Genomic DNA, 21,030 nt, shown 5'->3' with positions numbered 1-21,030 from the left:
CAATTTGCCAATTTTTTCTTTAATAGAAGAACTGAAATTTACTATAACAAAGTACTCCCCAAAGAAATTAAATACTAACCAACAATGTGGCAATTTTCTTATATCAGAACTATTCATTATTTTAAAATATGTGTGTGTTAGTTGCTCAGTCATGTCCGACTCTTTATGATCCTACGGACTGTAGCCCACCAGGCTCCTCCGACCATGGAGATTCTCCAGGCAAGAATACTGGAGTGGGTAGCCATTCTCTTCTCCAGGGTATCCTCCCGACCCAGGGATCAAATCTGCATCTCCTGCATTGCAGGTGGATTCCTTACCATCTGAGCCACTAGGGAAGTGCATAAATAGTTTCTGGAAAAAGAGTTATTGTTGAAGACCAAGTATTAAAATCAGTGCTACATACAATACTCAAAACCTTTTTTCATTCTACAACCTGGTTAATCACTTTTCTCTCCTCTGCCCCAGAACAGCCCAAGCTTCAGCTATTGAAGCCTTTCCCTGCCTATGAGTGACTTCAAATGAGAGTTAAGGAAAGCCTTGTGATAAAAGGAGTCATAGCTATTATAATTTTTAAAATACTCTTCCACCACTGCACTTTAAATTTTTCTTTTTAAAAGAAATTCTCATGAAGAACAGCCACCATTGAAATCAGAAAGACTGCTTTTACCATTGTAATTATAACAATATTAATTATGTAATTTATTACTATATTAAATGTAGAGGGTTTCTACTTCAAGTAAACACAATAAAATGAAACGTAAATGAGCATGTTAAGAACCAACTATTCGTATTTCAAAAGGATTCTTCAATTCAAAAAGGACTCACTGCAGCTTTTCTATAAAAAAATATCCCTGTGGTTTTAAAAATAATTAAAAATTTTTAATTTATACATAATTTTCAGGAACTCTTCTATTATACAAAATGATGCACAACTCTCCATGTATATAGATCATGCCATAAAGAAAAAGTTCATAAAATTTTCCCGTAAGTTATCTAATTAACTGTGACTATAAGAATGAACATAAACATTGGCTACAATGCATAGAAAACCACTAGAAAAATTTATGCTCATATTATTTACTGTTTACGATTCTATGTAAGGACTTTACATTGCTAGTTTCTAAAGTAAAAAGAACTTTAATATGCCCATTATGCCCTTTCCTAATTACTAATTTTTTGCAAACTTTTCTTTATAAATGATAGAAACATAAACTTCAGTTTGCCTGGTAGAATCACAGAAAATTTGAATTAGTTAAGTAAAATTTGATGACCCATAGGTAATAAGTACTGCACATTACCCACAGAATCCCAGTGTCAGAATTGTGTATTATAGGCGTCAGAGACTCAGAAATCCAGGAATCTGGAGAGAATGAGGAGCTCCAAGTCCTAATCTGGGTAGAACTGTGGTTTGTGAGTGTCAGATGACTTTCAACTAACATGGATATCTTGAAAAGAGCTGTTAAGTTCTTAGAACAAGGGAATTTTGAAGTCATGGTGTATTTCTTTTGAACCAACGCCTTCCCCAACTTAGTTCTAGAATTCCTAAGTAGCTGATGTTAATAATTCTGTTACTTCTTTTCCCAAATTTACCTTGGGCTTGGTAACATGGAGTTCTTTCACCATTTGAATATAATGCTTCTTCCATACACCCTGCTCATAGGGAGTTGGGGAGAAATTGATGTACCAGTTAAACCGTAAACATTTTAGCATCCAGAGCTGATCCAGTTCAGTTAAGTTCTTCCAATGCCAGCTCACCTGGAAAAACAATGTTAAAAAACTATTCAGTTTACATGTCCACTTTCTCTAGGTTTTGAGCTGTCACCTGATACTGAAAGAACTTCCTTTTTTTTTTCTGGAGTGGGTTGCCATGCCCTCCTCCAGGGCATCTTCCTGACCCAGGGATCGAACCCACTTCTCTGTGTTTCCTGCATTGCAGGCGGGTTCTTTACTGCTGAGCCACTGGGGAAGCCCATGAATGAATCAGAGCAAACATAATTTTAACTAGATAAACCAGGCCTGGAATTCACAACTAGTTTTTTTTTGGTCCTTTTCCTCCAAATCACAGCTAAGTTACCTCCTACCTGAAGTGCTTCCTAACCAGGCAGGAGGATTTTTTAAAATTTTTTATTTATTTATTTTAATTGGAGGATAATTACTTTACAGCATTATGATGGTTTTGCCGTACATTGGCCATAGGTATACATGTGTCCCCTCCAACCTGAACACCACTTTCACCTCCCTCCCCATCCCATTCCTCCAGGTTCTCACAGAACACTGGCTTTGGGCACCCCTTTTTCTTTTTTTTAAAAAAAATGTTAATTCAGACAGAATCCAAGTCAACTAATATTTATCGAGCGCCTGTTAACCATCCTCATCACAACCTGAAGGGAAGTATAATTAATATTCTCCCCTTGCAAATGGGGAAACTAAGCTTCAGATAAGACTTTGGAACTTCCTGAAGATCTCTGGAAGTCTGCATATGAAAGTTATATGAAGGCTACAGAAACTCCAGTTGGCACATTGCTAATTTTTTTCATGATATGCTTCTGTTTTCCCTCCATTCTTATGATTTAACTAAATATAAATTTTATAAGGGGAACACAATGACTAATACTATATTGGTGTGTCCTAAATAGCCTTTAAGATTCAATAGAGCATTAAGTATTTATCCTGGGGACTTCCCTGGTGGTCCAGTGGCTAAGATTCTATGCTTTCAGTGCAGGGGGCCAGGATTTGATCCCTGGTTAGGGAACTGGATCCCACGTGCTGCAAATGACACCTGGTGCAGCCAAATAAATAAATTTTTTTAAAAACAAGTATTCTGTACATTTCATTTTCATAGCATTATGGTCAATCCTACACATCCAGCAAATGGTGGGGTGACCCTATTATGTGTAGTAGTGTTTAAAATAATTTATTCCAGGTTTTAAATAAGTCTTCGTAGAAACTAGAGTCAAGTCCATATATAAAGTTGAGACTAGGCATTCCATGTCTCTTATTATTAAAAAATAGAAAATAAACTAATTAAAAAAAAAAAAGAATTGCAGAGATGACAGCTAATCTTCACATTCATTTCATCCTTGGAAAACTGGCCTCTTTTTCAAGGTTAACTCAATAATAAATAACGTTTGAGTGCCCCCAAAAGGAGCAGAACACTCTGTAATGGAACTTGCTACCTATCCGTCTGTTTATCTATCTGTCTCTCTTCCTCCCTCCTTCCATCCATTGTGTATGGAGTTCCTATTACGTCCAGGATTATTTTATTGGCTGAAGATAAGACATGTAGGGGAGAGGGAAGCAGAAGGGGGCACAATTAGGAGAAACAGTAGGTTCAGGATCTAGATGGAGGAAAAGGCTTAGAGGATCTGATACAACACTGCAGGCAGAAACAGAGATCGTAACCTCTTTGTGCAACCCAGAATGAAACTCCACTGCCCTTAATCCTCATATGATTAGTTAATTCAATCAAGATGTGGAGTTTGGGAGGGAGGGGATGGGAAGAAATTTTTCTCAATTCTCACCCTTTTCCTCTTTTGACTTAGATCTGGTTTAGACCTGGGTAGTTAAGTTGGGGTCCCCCCCCCACTGCCCCACACTGAGGGTAGATAAAATTCTGCTTTGTTTTTGATTTTTGCTGCTTTTTGTTTGTTTAAAACTAAACAGGAATGAGAAAAGTTGAGGTAAGAGCTTTCAAAACTGTAAGACAACCCCCACCACATTTTTAAACAGCTCAAAGCTCATCTTGGTGCAGTGACTTTATTGTTTACTTTAAATCTAGCTAAAGAACAACTGCCTCACAGTCAGCTCTGGGAATAAAATATGAGGCTGAAATCTACCAAGATTGACATATGGTACACATAGATGATAAGATTAGCTATTTCGTATCACATCTCCCTGGAATGATAACATTCTCACTGTGAAAAACATGGAAAATTCTGAGAAACTTGTGGAAGAACAATACCCAGAACCCTGTCAATCAGAGATGACCAAACATTATCAACAAGCTGGTAGAGTTATTTTCCTTTCTGTTTTTCGGGTATATATGAAAGCAAAATTGGGAAACTGCATGCAATTTAAAATCATGCTTTCTTCACTTTACACATAATAAGCATCTCTGTTCTTCCAAAACATGTTTTCTAATGACTGCCTAATAATTCATTATATGGTGAATGATACTCTACTGCTGGGCATTTAAAACACTATGCTTTTTTAAAAAAAACAAATTGTTTCATTTTTAGAATAACTAATATGTGTACATCAATACTAAATTCAAAGATACCAAGGGTCACATAGTAAAAAAAGTAAAAAAAAAAAAAAGTCTCTCTCATCCTTGTCATCTAGCCACTCATTTCTCTCCCTGAATGTAACCATTGTTACTGGCTTCTTGTGTGCCATTCCAGAAGGTTAACAAATATGGATACATTCTTTTATTCTTTCCAAAATGGTAGGATAATTCTGCACCTTTGTTTTTTTTTTATTGATGATATATTGTGGAGATAGTTGCAACCAGCCTGCTATTAGCAGACATTTCCATTGTTTCCAACCTTTTGCTACTACAAACAATGATGCAATATTCTTATATAGACATAAATTTTGCATGTGTTGAAGTATACCCATCTGACAAATTCCAAGCAGTGGAACTACTGGCCAAAGGTAATTTTTTTTTTAATTAAAAAATATTTTTTAAGTTTTTAGCCATGTCTCATGGCATGCAGGATCTCAGTTCCCTGATCAGAGATCAAACTCACACCCTTGGTAGTGACAGCACAGAGTCCTAACCACTGGATCACCAGGGCATGTCCAGGAATCTTTATTTAAAAATTGAATACTACCAAATTGCTCTCCTTGGTGTTTGCATCAATTTATCTACCAACAACATATGAAGGTGCTTGTTTCCCCACACCCCCAACAATATAAAATATTATCATTAAAAAAGAAACTAAAAAAAAGAAAAAAAGAAACTCAATCTATCTGAGTCACAAAAGATGGCATGAAAACGAGGCTAAGCATTTTACCTATTTTAGAAACATCTGCCTTTCTTTCCGTGAACTATTTGTTCACTTCCTTTGCTCATTTTTCTGCTAGGCTTTGATTTTTTTTCTTCTTAAGGTAGATTTATAGTTGTTCTTTAAAAAATAAGAAAATTACCCCTTTGCTGGCAATATGTTTTTTTCCCTTGTTTATCTTAACTTTTTTTCTGCCACACTGCAGCAGCTTGTGGGTTCTTAGTTTCCCGAGCAGGGGTTGAACCTGAGCCCTCATCAGTGAAAGCACTGAGTCCTAAACACTACCAGGGAATTCCCTCCTATTTACTGTTTGCATTTATTTACAGTTTTCTTCTCTATGGAGAAAATTTTAATTTTTATAATCACAACTTAAAATCTTGCTTTCTTTATTTATAAAGCATATATAATATATATACAAAATATATAAAATAAAGCAAGATTTTAAGTTATACATTTTCTTTTGAAGCTCTGAATATTATAGGTTAGTCACAAAGGCTTCCTTCCCTAGGTTTCCTTTAATTACATTTCTTTCCCCTTTAGCCATGCCTAGAGGCTTACAGGATCTTAGTTCCCCAAACAGGGATTGAACTTCTGTCCTCAGCAGTGAAAGAGCAGAGACTTAACCACTGGACCACCAGGGAATTCCCTCCTTTGAGTAGGAAATGGTGTCCTATAATTTCATATCAATCTTTTATCCTTCTAGAATTTTTTTTTTAATAAATTTATTTATTTTAGTTGGGGGCTAATTACTTTACAATATTGTAATAGTTTTTGCCATACATTGACATGAATCAGCCATGGATTTTTTTCCAGCTAACTGCCCAACTGTCCCAACACCAATTATTAAATAAGTCATCTATCTTACTGCATTCATTTTCTTAATTTTTTTTCATTTTCTTAATTTTAAAAACTAAAGTTACTATGAGAATGCACAGTAACCGGTAATTTCTGGTCTTTCTAGACTATGAAAAGAAATCAACAAAATAACTATCAATTTTACATCTTAAAAAAGATACTTGAATACACCATGGAATTACTTTTAAGAAAATAATGGTCAGATGCTTTTCCAACCCGTGAGCACATTTGCCCACTCCAAACTCCTTTAGTCTCACATGCTTTTCTATTTATCACATTAGCACCTTATTTCGTGCTTTTCTATTTATGAATGGCCTGCACTCTACACTTTAAGGTTTTACTATGGCCCTCTACTGTACAATATAAGACTATTCTGCTAATGAATCCATTATATACATGTGTATATATTTCCCCAACTGGCTAATACTATTTTATGGACACTTAGTGATGGCTTACTTTTTCTCCCCTTTGAGCACTAAATGCACAGCCAGACACAAAAGAGATGGGGGCTAATTCAAACTGTACAAACTAAACATACTGAACATCTTGTCAATTTTTGGTTTTGTATATATGCTTTCTTTTTCTCCCTCAAGTTTCAGTGTTTTCTAGGCTGTCTTTACACAACACCAAACACTGCTTGTTTATCTGTACCTGTGCACAACGACAAAGGCTTCGGGGGTCTAGGAAAGAAAAGATATATAAAGATAACACCCTTGGGAGCTTAGTAGTAAAATCCAGAGCTTCTGCTGGAATTTTCTCCTGAAGCTTTCGACAGCAGAACTTTTGCTGTGACAGGGAGCAGCGTTCTAACAGGCCTGTCAGGATTCTTCTCCTCTGAGTGTCCGTCCATTTGTCAAACTGGAAAAAAAAAAAAAAAAATAGCTCCAGGTTTAGTCTGACACCAGAGATGAATTATGAAAGAGATAAAGAACTGCATAGAAAGTGAGTTTAGTAACTTATTCCTAACGACTTGCATGCATTTCTTTCCCTAACAAGTACACCCCACGTTTTGCCACCTACCTGTTCTTTCTCACATTTTTGTGTGTGAGCCCAAGCAAGGCCAGTGTGGACACAAACGTGAACCTGACCTCAAAACTTGGAGTTATAGAAAAATTTGGGAGCTGGTCATATTCATAAACTGAGAATATATATAGACTTGTAAAATATAGATCTTCTTTAACTTCTGATGGGGCTATATCCCAATTAATCCATCATAAGTTGAAAATATCATAAATTAAAAATGCATGTAATATACTTAACCTACCAAACATCCTAGCTTAGCCCAGTCTACCTTAATGTGCTCAGAATACTTACATGAACCTTGATGCTTGTTGCTGTTGTTTAGTCGCTCAGTCGTGTCCAACTGTTTTGCGACCCTATGCCCACCAGGCTCCTCTGTCCATGGGATTCTCCAGGCAAGAATACTGGAGTGGGTTGCCATCCCCTCCTCCAGGGGATCTTCCTGACCCAGGGATCAAACCTCAGTCTCCTGCATTGACAGGGGTATTCTTTATCACTGAGCCACCAGGGAAGCCCTCACATGAACCCATAGTTGGGCAAAATCATCTACCACAAAGTCTATTTTATAATAAAGTATTGACTAGTTCACATAATTTATTGACTACTACACCTGGAGAAGGGAATAGCAACCCATTCCAGTATTCTTGCCTGGAGATTTCCATGGACAGAGGAGCCTGGTGGGCTATAGTCCATGGGGTTGCACAGAGTCAGACACGACTGATGCAACTTAGCATGTACACAAGCACAGTGAACGTGAAAACCAGAATGGCTGTCTGGGTACTGATGGCTTTAAGTGTATTTGGCCTGTACTCTTGTGACCGAGTGGCTGACTGGGAGCTGTGGCTCACTGGCTGCCCAGCGCCATAAGAGAGTATCCTACTGCACGTGGCTAGCCACCCCTCCAAAAAAAACCCAAGTACAAAATTTTAAATATGATTTCCACTGAACGTCTATCACTTTTGCATCACTGTAAAGCCAAAAAGTTGCTAAGCCAAAGCATCTTAAGCCAGGGACTGGCCGTACAACCTTAAGAGAAGGCACCTGGGCAGTCAGTCTCCCCCCACAGTTTCCATATCAGCTCATTAGTGATTAAAACTCCAGGACAAGAAACAAACCTTTGCGTTCACAATTAGTGATAAGGCAATACAAGCAAATATCTCTGAGAAGGGGGAGCATATAGAGTTAAAGTTCTGTGTGTGCGTGTGTGTGTGTGTGTGTGTGTGTGTGTGTGTGTGTGTGTGTGTGTGTTCTCAGCCACTCACTCTTGTCTGACTCGTTACTGAGCCTGCTAGGCTCCTCTGTCCATGGAATTTTCCAGGCAAGAATACTGGGATGGGGTGCCATTTCCTACGCCAAGGGATCTTCCTGACCCAGGGATCGAACCTGTGTCTTTTGGGTCTCCTGCATTGGCAGGCGTATTCTTTACTACTAGCACCACCTGGGAAGCCCCAGTTAAAGTCCTACTAATATGTAAATGATTGATATAATTGGAGAGGAAAAGTTGATAGGAGGACCTGGAAAAAAAAAGAGTGCCAGAGACAGGAAGTACATGCCAAAGCAATCTGGGGCATGCCAAACAAACATTTGGGTTACTTCACAATTTTCCCCAGTGATGACCCCAAACCAGTCCCACGATTAGTGACTGATCAAAGATGAGAACGTGAGAGCTGGCCAAAATCAAAAGAAAGGTTCTTACAGGAACAGCTAGCAGCTGAAGGAGCTGTTCAGTTCAGTTACGTCAAGGCTGTATATTGTCACCCTGCTTATTTAACTTATATGCAGAGTACATCATGAGAAACGCTGGGCTGGAAGAAACACAAGCTGGAATCAAGATTGCTGGGAGAAATATCAATAACCTCAGATATGCAGATGACACCACCATTATGGCAGAAAGTGAAGAACTAAAGAGCCTCTTGATGAAAGTGAAAGAGAGTGAAAAAGTTGGCTTAAAGCTCAACGTTCAGAAAACTAAGATCATGGCATCTAGTCCCATCACTTCATGGGAAATAGATGGGGAAACAGTGGAAACAGTGTCAGACTTTATTTTTTGGGGCTCCAAAATCACTGCTGATGGTGATTGCAGCCATGAAATTAAAAGACGCTTACTCCTTGGAAGGAAGGTTATGGCCAACCTAGATAGCATATTTAAAAGCAGAGACATTACTTTGCCAACAAAAGTGCGTCTAGTCAAGGCTATGGTTTTTCCAGTGGTCATGTATGGATGTGAGAGTTGGACGGTGAAGAAAGCTGAGCGCCGAAGAATTGATGCTTTTGAACTGTGGTGTTGGAGAAAACTCTTGAGAGTCCCTTGGACTGCAAGGAGATCCAATCAATCCATCCTAAAGCAGATCAATCCTGGGTGTTCATTGGAAGGACTGATGTTGAAGCTGAAGCTCCAATACTTTGGCCACCTCATGCGAAGAGTTGACTCATTGGAAAAGACCCTAATGCTGGGTAGGATTGGGGGCAGGAGAAGAAGGCGACAACAGAGGATGAGATGGCTGGATGGCATCACTGACTCGATGGACATGGGTTTGGGTAGACTCCGGGAGTTGGTGATGGACAGGGAGGCCTGGCGTGCTGCAATTCATGGGGTGGCAAAGAGTTGGACACGACTGAGTGACTGAACTGAACTGAACTGAGCTGAACTGAATGTGCTACTCTGTAGAAACTGAGCTACGTGGGGACCCAGGATGATTAGGGTTACGAAAAAATTTTTATGGGATATAATTAGCACTACAGTAAATCAGAAATAACCCCAAATGCCTCACAATAGTGAATCAGCTCAGCAACATGATAAGAGAAAATACGGCATTAAGGATGCATGGGGGCTTTGGGAGTGAAGCCATTCACTCACTAAGAACCTCTTAATTTCTTCATTTATACATTGAGAATAATTATATCTAAATTTAGAGTTACTGGGAAGATTAAATAAATGAAAATATGTATAAAATTCCTAATAGTATGTATGACTCATCATAGTCATGGTAGCTAATATTATAAACAGTGGTCCCCAACCTTTTTGGCACCAGGGACCAGTTTCATAGAAGAGAATTTTTCCACACACTGGGGGGACGAGAGGGAGGGATGGCTTCAGGATGATTCAAGCGCATTATATTTTGTTGTAGTTCAGTCGCTCAGTCATGACTGACTCTTTGCAACTCCATGGGCTGCAGCATGGCAGACTTCCCTGTCCTTCGCCATCTCCTGGAGCTGGCTCAAACTCATGTCCATTGAGTCAGTGATGTTTTCCTACCATCTGGTCCTCTGTCGTCCCCTTCTCCTCTTGCCTTCAAACTTTCCCAGCATCAGAGTCTTTTCTAATGAGTCGGCTCTTCTCATCAGGTGGCCAAAGTATTGGAATTTCAGCTTCAGCATCAGACCTTCCAATGAATATTCAGGATTGATTTCCTTTAGGATTGACTGGTTGGATCTCCTTGCAGTCCAAGGGACTCTCAAGAGTCTTCTCCAACACCACAGTTCAAAAGCATCAATTCTTCATCGCTCAGCCTTCTTTATGGTTCAACTCTCACATCCATACATGACTACTGGAAAAACCATAGCATTACATTTATTGTGCACTTTATTTCTAATGTAATGCCACTGCTGATCTGATGGGAGGTACCAACGGGTCTGTGGCCCAGAGGTTGGGGACCTTGTTATAAAATATCATAGTGATGTTAAAAATAATAAGCATGAGGGGTAAACATTAGATATGCAAATAATTAAATTACAAAGCACAAAGTTACCATGTTTGTACATTAACAAGGACAGGAAACACATTTGGAAGGATTGAGGTCAGCTCAGTTATTTTCATGGATGCTCAAACAGAACAGGCTCAGATTGAAGAACAGTGATTTAGAATGAATATAAAAGAACATTAGGATTATAAAGCACTGAAGAAATCTATAAAAGAAAACATTCAAACCTTTTCCTCTAGAGATTAAAAAGATAATTACATTGGTTTCTCATTTATTTTCCTGATTATAACCATCAAAGATAATTTATATTTGGCTTTGATAGGTGTTCTTTGCCTCAGGGGTTTCTCCTTTCTAATTGTGTTTATTTAGGCTAATAGAAAATGAATTTGCATTCCTTGAACTTCTACCAGTTGAAGGTGGGTAGATGACTGAGAAGAATGCTTAACAGCTGGGGAAAATCCTCTTGGAATTTAAAAGGTGCTGGGAATAATCCAAAAAGTAGATAATCCATGGAAGAATTAACTGTAGATGAATTTGGTAATTGCCCAGTATCTAAACACATATATTTTCTATTCTAGATTCTTTTCCACTGTAGGATATTATAAGATATTAGATATAGTTTCTTGTGCTATACAGTAGGTTCCTGTTTTTTTTAAATCTATTTTATATATAGTAGTATATATATCTGTCCCACATCTCTTGCTTCAGCTCTTCAAGAAAAAAGAGCCATAACATCATAGCCAGGGATCTAATGTGTGAGGCAGGGAGCTGCTAGGACCATTTTCTTATCCTGGTACCATATATGATACCTCATTTTACAGTTAGTTCCTTTTTAATATTAATATCATATAATTAATATATGACATTGTGCTATATTATTTTATGCTATACTATCTTATATGGCCATCACTGGTGACTCAGTGGAAAAGAATACGCCTGCCAAGCAGGAGACAGTGGGTCAATCCCTGGATCAGGAAGATCCCTTGAAGAAGGAAATGGCCACTGGCTCCAGTATTCTTGCCTGGGAAATCACATGGACAGAGGATCCTGGTGGGCTGATAGTCCACAGGGTCACAAAAGACTCAGACACGACTTAGTGACTAAACAGCAACAATACTACCTTATATCATATCATAATTATATTTTATAGTTACTTTTAATGCCTTTGTATAGGGGTTTCTTGACAATAGGACTGTGACAATCCCATTTTCAGAGTAGTTGTTACAAGGATTCTTGCTGCACTTTGAAGATGTGAGGACAATTGCTAGGGCATCAGTGCCACTCATCTCACACCAAATGGCAAGGAAGAGAAAGTTCTCAGGCAGTGAGGTCAAGATAAAGGAAGAGGCTTGTTATTTTTTGATTTCTGGTTATATTATCTTGGGCTTCCCTGGTGGCTCAGCTGGTAAAGAATCTGTCTGCAATGCGGAAGACCTGGGTTTGATCCCTGGGTTGGGAAGATCCCCTGGAGAAGGAAATGGCAACCCACTTCAATATTCTTGCTTGGAAAATCCCATGGACAGAGGAACTTGGCGGGCTACAGTTCATGGGGTTGCAAAAGAGTCAGACATGACTGAGCATGCACACATGGCTAAATAGAAACTACTTTTTTGGATTGTCTATCATTGAATAGGTTTCACATTACATCTTGCCCCTTACTATCCAGACTGTTTTAAAAAGTGACTTTACTTCTAACATGAGATTGAGCTTTAAAGCCAATACTTGACTCCTACAATGAAAATCCTAAGTAATGCTAAGTTTAAAAATCAGTATCCTTGGCTTCCCTGGTAGCTCAGTGGTAAAGAATCTATCTGCCAATGCAGATGACATGGGTTTGATCCCTGATCCAGGAAGATTCTACATGCAGCAGAGCAACAAATCCCATGTGCCACAACTACTGAGCCTGCGTTGATCCCACACGACACGACTTAAACGAAAAGGCTCTAGAGCCCATGCTCTGCAACAAGAGAAGCCATAGAAATGAGAAGCTTGCACACCACAACTAGAGAAAAGCCTGTGCAGCAAGGAAGACCCAGCACAGCCATAAATAAAGGAAAATTTTAAAAAATCTGTATCCTTACTTCTCTCCTTTCTTTTTTATTGAAAATGCATTCCTTATGGTATCAATCTGTTATGTTGTTCATAAAACACAGAGACAAAAAAAGCCTAACACCTAAAATGGAGAGAGAAAACTGAATAAAAATAAACTGGAAATATTCCCATCAAACTTAATTCATGTGGCTTTCATGGAGGTATAAAGATTACCATATGATCTAGTGAATTTATGGAATAAGTTTGTTGTTGGGCAAAAGAGAAAAACCAGTGAGTATCATTTATTCATTTAGAAAATATTTATTAAATGCCTGATAGCATTAAGCAATGTACATCAAGGGGCATGGTAAAACCACGCCTGACCCTGTAGTTTGGCTGATTGGAGTAGAGAGATAATTAGTGATCTTTGCAAATATCAGTGACCTTTGCAAATATAGGCTTCTAGTAGTTATGGTAAAAGAAAAGAATTAACAAGATCTTTTTAAAAGTTTGAAGACCTTGAATTTGATCCAGGGTGATATTAAAAATGTTTAACAACTGGCAATGCTACCAACCAATCAAAATAGACAGAGGCTGGTCAGCCATACCAACGAATTCTGCCTGAACATTAGCCCTGGTTATATTTATTTAGGGATTTCCACTCATAGTAAGTAGAATGAAAATGCAAATATAGTAGTCATTTTAAATATGTCTCTTTTTATTTTATCTATTTGCTTTTTTTTATAAGTCTCTTTTTTAAGTTGTTGATAACAAAGTTAGTTTAAAAACACAAATACAATATGAGAAAAACTTAGCTAGATTTAAATTTTGGGTATTTTTCATTTTGCCATTTTTAGTGAATTTATTTTATAAAATTTTACCATTATTTTGAACAGGTATTACCTTCACATGATTAAAAACATTCACATGATTAAAAATTCAAAAGACACAAAAGGCTCTCCAGGTAAGAGTCTCTTCCACCCTTTAGACAGTTTTCCTGTCTGAAGGAAATCAATATTGCCCCCTTTCTTGTAAAAGTAAAAGTAAAGTGAAGTCGATGAGTCATGTCCAACTCTTTACGACCCCATGGACTGTAACCTGCCAGGCTCCTTTGTCCGTGGGATTTTCCAGGTAAGAATACTGGAAAGGGTTGCCATTTCTTTCTCCAGGAGATATGTAAAGTCTTCCAGAAACATTGTATACATGACTTTTTTTTTCTTCTTTAGGTTAGTAAATATCTTTAGACTGGAGCTTGTAGACCAGCACAGAAATGAAGTGGTGACTAAATCAGACAAACAAGAACAGTAAGATACAGAACTTTATCTTAGTCTTAGTGGGATGGATTGAATGTTTATGTCACCCCTAATTCCTAAGTTGAAACCCTAACCCTATGGTAATGACACAGGGAGGTGGGTGGGGCCTTTGAGAGGATTAGGTCATGAGTGAGAACATTCATATATGGGATTACGAGTATGCACGCTCAGTCGCTCAGTTGTGTCCAACTCGTTGCGACCCCATGGACTGTAGCCTGCCAGGCTCCTCTGTCGATGGGATTTCCCAGGCAAGAATACTGGATTGGGTTGCCACTTCCTACTCCAGGGCATCTTCCTGACCCAGAGAGCGAACCAGAGTTTCCTGATTGGCAGGTGGATTCTTTACCATTGAGCCACCAGGGAAGCCCTCATGAATGGGTTTAGTGTCCTTTATTAAAGAAACTACAGAGTGACCTGTTATCCCTTTTGTCATGTGAAGACACATGGAGAGTCTATGAGCCAGAAAGCAGGTTCCCACCAGACACTGAGTCTGCTAGCACCTTGATCTTGGACTTTCCAGCCTCTAGAACTATGAGAAATAAATTTTCTGCTGTTTATAAGCCCCTGCCCCCACCAGTGTTTTGTTATAGCACCCGGAATGGACTAAGACATACGGGAAAATGAATCTCAGTAACGCACAGGGTAGGATATTCTGTCTACTGCTATATTCTGGGGCAAAGATGCTCCCTAAAAGGAAAGAAGGCTTTGACTGTATGCTTTAAAGATGGACCATTTCAAGTTCATTATATACATCTAGAGTTAAAGAAATCCAAGTATAATTTTTTAAAAGGGATCCTGATTTGTTCTTTAAATTAAGGTACAATTCATACGCCACACCACCCAGCATTTTAGTATATTCACAATGCTGTAAAGCCATCACTACTGTCTAATTTCAGAACGTTTTCATTACCCCCCAAATAAATTCCATACCCATTACAGTCAGTAACTCCTCCCCTGCTCCCTGGCCCCTAGAAACCACTCATCTATTTTCTGTCTGTATGGATTTGTCTATTTTGAATATTTCATATAAATGGAATCATATACTAGGTGGCTTCAGTGTCTGGCTTCTCTCACTCAGCATATTATGTTCAAAGTTTATCTATGTTGTAGCATAAATCAGTACTTCATTCTTTTTTCTTGCCCTTGCTTTTTAAAATTTATGGCAAAATTTATATATTACAAAATATATCATTTTCACCATTTTTAAGCATACAGTTCAGTGACATGAAGCACACTCACACTGTTGTGCAACATCCCCACCATCCATCTGCAGAACTGTTTTTATAACTCAAGCTGAAACTCGGTACCTGTTAAATAACGTCCCGATTTCTTCATAACCTCTATTTTACTTTCTTTCTCTGTGGATTTGCCTATTCTAAGAACTTCATAAAAGTGGAATTGTACAATATTGGTCCTTTTGTGTCTGGTTTCTTTCAGGTAGCACAATGTCTTCAAAGTTCATTCATGTGAGTAGCTTGAAACAGAACTGCCTTTCATTTTAAGGCTGAATACTATTCCATTGTTTGGGTAGACTCCATTTTGTTTATCCATTTCTCACCAAATGGACATTTGGACATTTGTTTACATTTTTGATGATTATGAATAACTCTGAACATTAATGAACATTAATGAACATTAATGTGCACGTTTTTGTATGACCATGTTTCCAGTTCTCTTGGGTGGAAGAGACTCTCAATGAGACTGTAGAGGAATCTGATGAGTAATACACATTAGCCAGAGATGGAGAGAGTAAGTCCCCTCATACAAACACTTGAGTTTCTAACTTTCAAAGATGTGAACGTGTGTTCGCATGTCCAGTCACATTAGTTCATGTGTCTGGCGTGCACTGTCACGTGTGTTCATCCTCTACAAGTGGCAGTGCTTTTGTGTACTTTACAGTAAAGTAGAACAGTTTTTTAATTTCAAGCACAGGATGTCTGGAAGCAAGCTTAGAGAGAGCGGGATGTAGCCAATTGTGTTAGTAGGGTACCAAGGCTAACTTTGTTGGATTTGCGATCAAATTGGACCTATGGATTTGCTTTTGGAACAGAACTCATTCATACATAGTGGACTTACTGTATTTTGATCATGGACAATGGTCACTGAGACTGTGTTTCCTTTGAGGAAGTGTGAAAGTAACTTAGATATGGATATATAGATTTATATACATTCCTTTGTTAATGTTCTTTTTCATTATGGTTTTTTCCAGGATACTAGATATAGCTCCTTGTGCTATACAGTAGGACCTTGTTGCTTAGCCATTCCCAACCCCAAACTCCCAGTCCGTCCTGCTCCCTCCTCTCCTCCTGCTTGGCAACCACAAGTCTGATCTCTACGTCTGTGAGTCTATTTCTGTTTTGAGGGTAGGTTCATCGGTGCCACAGTTTAGATTCCACATATAAGTGATATTCATATGGTGTTTGTCTTTCTCTTCCTGACTTAGAATCAAGTATATTTTAAATAGTTACCCATTTTCCAAGCAGAGCTCTTCTTTCTTCAAATACCTACAATTAAAAAAAATGAAAAGATGGAATGGTTTCATATTTCATGGTTCAAAATACCCATTAAAAAGACATCATTAGGACTTCCCTGGTGGTCCAGTGGTTAAGAATCTGCCTGCCAATGCAAGGGACATGAGTTCAATCCCTGGTTCCCAAAGATTCCACATGCCTTGATGCAACTAAGCACATGTGCTACAAGTACTGAAGCCTGCATGCCCTAGAGCCCCTGCTCCCCAACAAGAGAAGCACCATAATGAGAAGCCTGCTCACTGCAGCCAGAGAGTGGCCCCTGCTTGCCAAAACTGAAGAAAGCCCATGCAGAGCAATGAAAACCCAGCACAGGCAAAAATAAAATAAATAAATTTTAAAAAATACATCACTAAAGGATCAATCACTAAATATTGACAGTCTTTTCCATTTTATCAACTGAGTATAAAGAGACAGATTTTGTACCAGAAAGGGTAATTTTATTTATAACTTGGGCAAACTTTCTATTTTCTGTTTCTCCATGTGAAACAATTCATCTTAAAGAATAAATAATTTTTTAAAGGCAAGAAATAAGAAAAGAATGGGGGGCTTCCCTGGCGGTTCAGTGGTGAAGACTTTACCTTTCACTGCAGGGGATTGGGGTTCAATCCCCGGCCAGGAAGCTAGGGTCCCACATGCCTCAGGGCCACAAAACAAACATATACAAGCAACATTGTAACAAATTCAATAAAAGCTTTTTAAAAAAAAAAAAAAGAAAAGAATGGAACTATAAAAGTGAAATCATTTTTGGAATTTGAAAGGTGATGACAAAACCGACAAAGGAAAAATAGGAAAACAGAGAACCTCCCTCCAAATATTTCATCATTACTAGTATTAGAACTTGTGAACTTTATGAGTGAGCAACTCTGTTTTTTTATTTCATGAGTTCACATATCAGTGGGTGTACATTACTTATATGTTTGCATATGTGTGCCTCTGGGCTTATAGCTCAGTGTTTATCTGTATAGGTTTGTTGTTATATACCATTTAGGATAGAAATTATGTTTTATTCATCTTGACTTCTCCACTGCAGAGTGCTGTACACAGCATATTACAGGTACTCAATCTTGCTGGAAGGAATGAATATGCTTCTGACAAATGAATATCCTTTGGATGTATCGCTACCATGTGAGTGTATTTACGTATTAGTGGAGAGGTGTTTTCCTGAGCTTCAGTCATTTGTGTATCCATCTGAATGGGTGAGGAAGGGACAACTAGAGTGAGAAGGTTTGGCAGAGGAGGGCGATCAGGAGCCAGGAAGCAAGAGACAGCAGGAAACAGGTGTGAATGTCTCTCTCACGCCCACACTACACTCTCTGTGGGCTTTCAAAACTGGGCTCCATGTTTTTCCCTTCCTCTTGGCACTTTCTAAATTCTCTCGCACTGTAAGAACATTCCTATTTAGAAACTAGCTCAGGCCTATTTCTTCCCTTTTGTGGAGGAGGATGAGAAGCTGGTTTCACACTTCCAACAGATCTGTTTTCCTTCCTTTTTTTAGGCTCTCAAATTCTGCTTTCAAAGGGCAGGCAAAATGGAGACTGAAATAATTGATTCAATAACAACCTCAAGGCCTGTAAAATGTCATCTTTGCTACTAACCAGGGAATATCATATATCACAGGTAGACAGTTTTTATACTTTAGAGAAGAAGAAAAAGAATACCATTTTCTCCTCCCTCCTAATTAACTGCCCCCTGGGCTACTAGGACCCTCAAATAACAGTGACAGATAATCTCAGAATTTCTAGATGAAAACAGAAGAGAGGATTTCGCTGGTGGTCCAGTGGTTAAGACTCTGTGTTTCCACCGCAGAGAGCGAGGGTTCGATCCCTGGTTGGGCAATTAAGGTCCCACAGGCCAATGGAGAGGTCAAAACAAGCAAACAAAGAAAAAGAAAATAGAAGAGAACCTATAAAATTAAAAAAAAAAAAACCTATAGAATTTTTCAGAAGACTGAAAAATCAGGATTCAGGGCTTTCATGGTGGTCCAGGGGTTAAGAATCTGCCTGCCAATGCAGGACATACAGGTTCCATTCCTGGTCAGGGAAGATTCCACATGCCTTGGGGCAACTAAGCCAGTGATCCACAACTATTGATCCCGCACGTCCTAGAGTGCATGTACTGCAACTAGAGAGTAGCCCCTACTTGCTGCAACTAGAGAAAGCCCTCGTGCAGCAACGAAGACTCAGTGCGGCCAAGATAAAATAAAGAATAACAACAAAAAAAGAGAGAAAAATCAGGATTCACACATTTCCTGAAAGCTTCTTTTGTGTCTAACAAAATCCTATCAAGCATCTAATTCCCCTCCCAAGTCTCGGGCACCAGCATTTTTCTGGCACCCACTGGTCTCACTCTTCCCAACTCTTCCTCCACTTGCAGCCCATGCTCCACCTGGCCTTTCTAGGATTTGCTATTGCCTGCCAGGTGATTCTGTTCATTTTCACTTCCCAGGTAGATTACAGTTACTTTCCCTTATATGATCCACAGGTTCCAGGGGAGACTCTCAACAAAACACCTGCAGACTGAACAACAACAAGAGATTCAGATGTCATAGAATTTTAGGGCTAAAAGGAATCTTAAGATCTTTTTGTTCAATTTTTCTGTTTTAGAGAGGATAAGCAGAGGCTCAAAGGGTTACCTTTATAGATTAAAAAAAAAAAAATCATTGGTTCCAGACCGTATGTTCAGCTGAATAATATACTTGGTTCCTCACTAGAAAGCCATGCAGTGCAAGCGTGCTTAGTCATGTCCGACTCTTGGACACCGCATGGACTATAGCCCGCCAGGCTCCTCTGTCCATGGGATTTCCCAGGCAAGAATACTGGACTGGGTTGCCATTTCCTACTCTAGGGGAATCTTCCTGACCCAGGGATCAAACCCATGTCTCTTGCATCTTCTGCATTGACAGGCAGACTCTTTATCACTAACACCTGGGAAACCCTGCTAGAACCATGGTCTTTCTATTCTGACCTCCAACCTTGATCTTCCCTATTCTGACCTCAAGCCCTACATTCTCAATGAATTGCTGCCCATGGTCTGACCTGACAGTGGGCAAAAAAAAACCAATTAAGTCCCAGGACGACAAGCTCCTTTCAAAAGGAGGTTGGGAGGACCATCGTGGTGTCCAATGACAACAGAAGGCATCAGAAAGAAAGGGGCACTGACTTGAAGGGGTGGGGAAAGTCAGCAAGAACATGGCAGGGGCACTTTCGTGGTGGTCCGATGGCTAAGACTCCAAACTCCCTATGTAGGGGGCTTGAGTTCCATCTCTGGTCAGGGAACTAGATTCCACATGCTGCAACTAAAAAGATTCCACATGCCGCATCTAGAGATCCTGCGTGCCGCAATGAAGACCCAATGCAGTCAAATAAATAAATAAAATAAATATTTAAATAAATAATAAATAAAGTCAGTCATTGATAATAAAATAAAATAAAGAGGGTGAGGAGTTAGGGTCTTTAGAGGGCCAATGACCAAGTCTAAGCAGAGTCCAAGCAATCCAGTTCTTCACCAAAAGGCGATTAGAGTCAGGTAGGAACTGATAGGCGTGAAGGGCGAGAAGAGAAACACTAGACAAACTCAGATCTGGTTCTGATTCTACCCTTGACAAGAAATATAATTTGGAACAAATTATTTAACTGTCAGGTCCTCAGGCAGACTCAGAATCTTATAGCCTCTGGTTGGGAGCAAGTCTTCATTCCAAGGATTTGCAATCAGATTTTTATCTTAAAAAGCTGGAAGAGGGTTGGAGGGATAAACTGGGAGCTTGGGATTAACATATACAAACTGCTATATATAAAATAAATAACCAATAAGGACCTACTTATAGTAGATACACTACTCAATGTTATGTAATAACCCATAGGGGAAAGAATCTGAAAAAGAATAGATATATATATGTATAACTGAATCACTTTGCTGTACACTTGAAACTAACACATTGTAAATCAGCCATACTTCAATTAAGATAAAAAAAGAGCCTGGAAACAGTATCACTTCAAGTGGAAAACATTAGAGAGAATCGTCTTTCCTTGCAGAATGCTGCAGTTTGTTTACATCACAGTTTACTCAGAGCCTGCTGTTAAGTCAAAATCCCATGGTTGTTATTTTAGTCTGTTGACACTGTGGTTGCATATTTCACCATGTGACATCATTACCATGGAGGAGTAAGACATTTTGGGGCTCCTAAATTATGACTGATGGATGGTGGTTAGGTGCTTTTTCTCAGAACACCCTTTTAACTACATGTGTACTGTACTACATGTGTGAGACATATTAAAAAAAAAAAAAAGAAATGTTGATCACTTTCAATTAAAACACTAGATGGAAAAAAAAAACCTACACTAGACAGCAAAGAAATACATACTTAGAGAACATTCCTCCTCTCAAAGTTTTCACAAGGCCTGAATTATTTTGTAATCTGATGATGCTATAATTTTGGCAACTACATTTGAATTCAATCTCTCTGCTTAAAGCCTCTTGTGAAGTTAAACTCCTATGAGGTTTATTTTAGACGGAAACAGTTTCATATTTCTCATTTTACTACAGAATAGAAAAAAGGCAAAATTAAAACAAAAAC

The 21,030-nt window shown here is 38.7% G+C and overlaps 1 protein-coding gene across 14 annotated transcripts in view; it reads right to left on the bottom strand.

Moving 5' to 3' along the window:
- The window catches only part of FBXO16 (F-box protein 16), a 65,441-nt gene that overhangs the window by 35,096 nt on the left and 9,315 nt on the right, over window positions 1–21,030 (bottom strand). For 9 of the 14 annotated variants that reach the window (XR_014055749.1, XR_014055734.1, XR_014055742.1 and 6 more), the window contains exons 3-5: window positions 16,395–16,430; window positions 6,513–6,719; window positions 1,591–1,755 (exon numbers count right to left, since the gene is read on the bottom strand). Coding sequence is in view for 9 of the 14 variants with exons in the window: in XM_081496829.1 (XP_081352955.1) it covers window positions 1,591–1,755; window positions 6,513–6,719; window positions 16,395–16,430 (408 nt within the window). In the remaining 5 variants the exon portion in view is untranslated. The remainder of the gene's footprint in view (window positions 1–1,590; window positions 1,756–6,512; window positions 6,720–16,394; window positions 16,431–21,030) is intronic. The other 5 variants (XR_014055761.1, XM_081496789.1, XM_081496812.1 and 2 more) reach the window with 2 other exon arrangements.

This window comes from Giraffa tippelskirchi, chromosome 1 (genome assembly GCF_054371585.1).
Source record: "Giraffa tippelskirchi isolate mGirTip1 chromosome 1, T2T-mGirTip1v1.2.pri, whole genome shotgun sequence".
In the NCBI taxonomy this organism is placed as follows: Eukaryota; Metazoa; Chordata; class Mammalia; order Artiodactyla; family Giraffidae; genus Giraffa; species Giraffa tippelskirchi.
The sequence above is the reverse complement of the archived record's forward strand: the minus strand, read 5'-3'. Positions and strand labels throughout refer to the sequence as shown.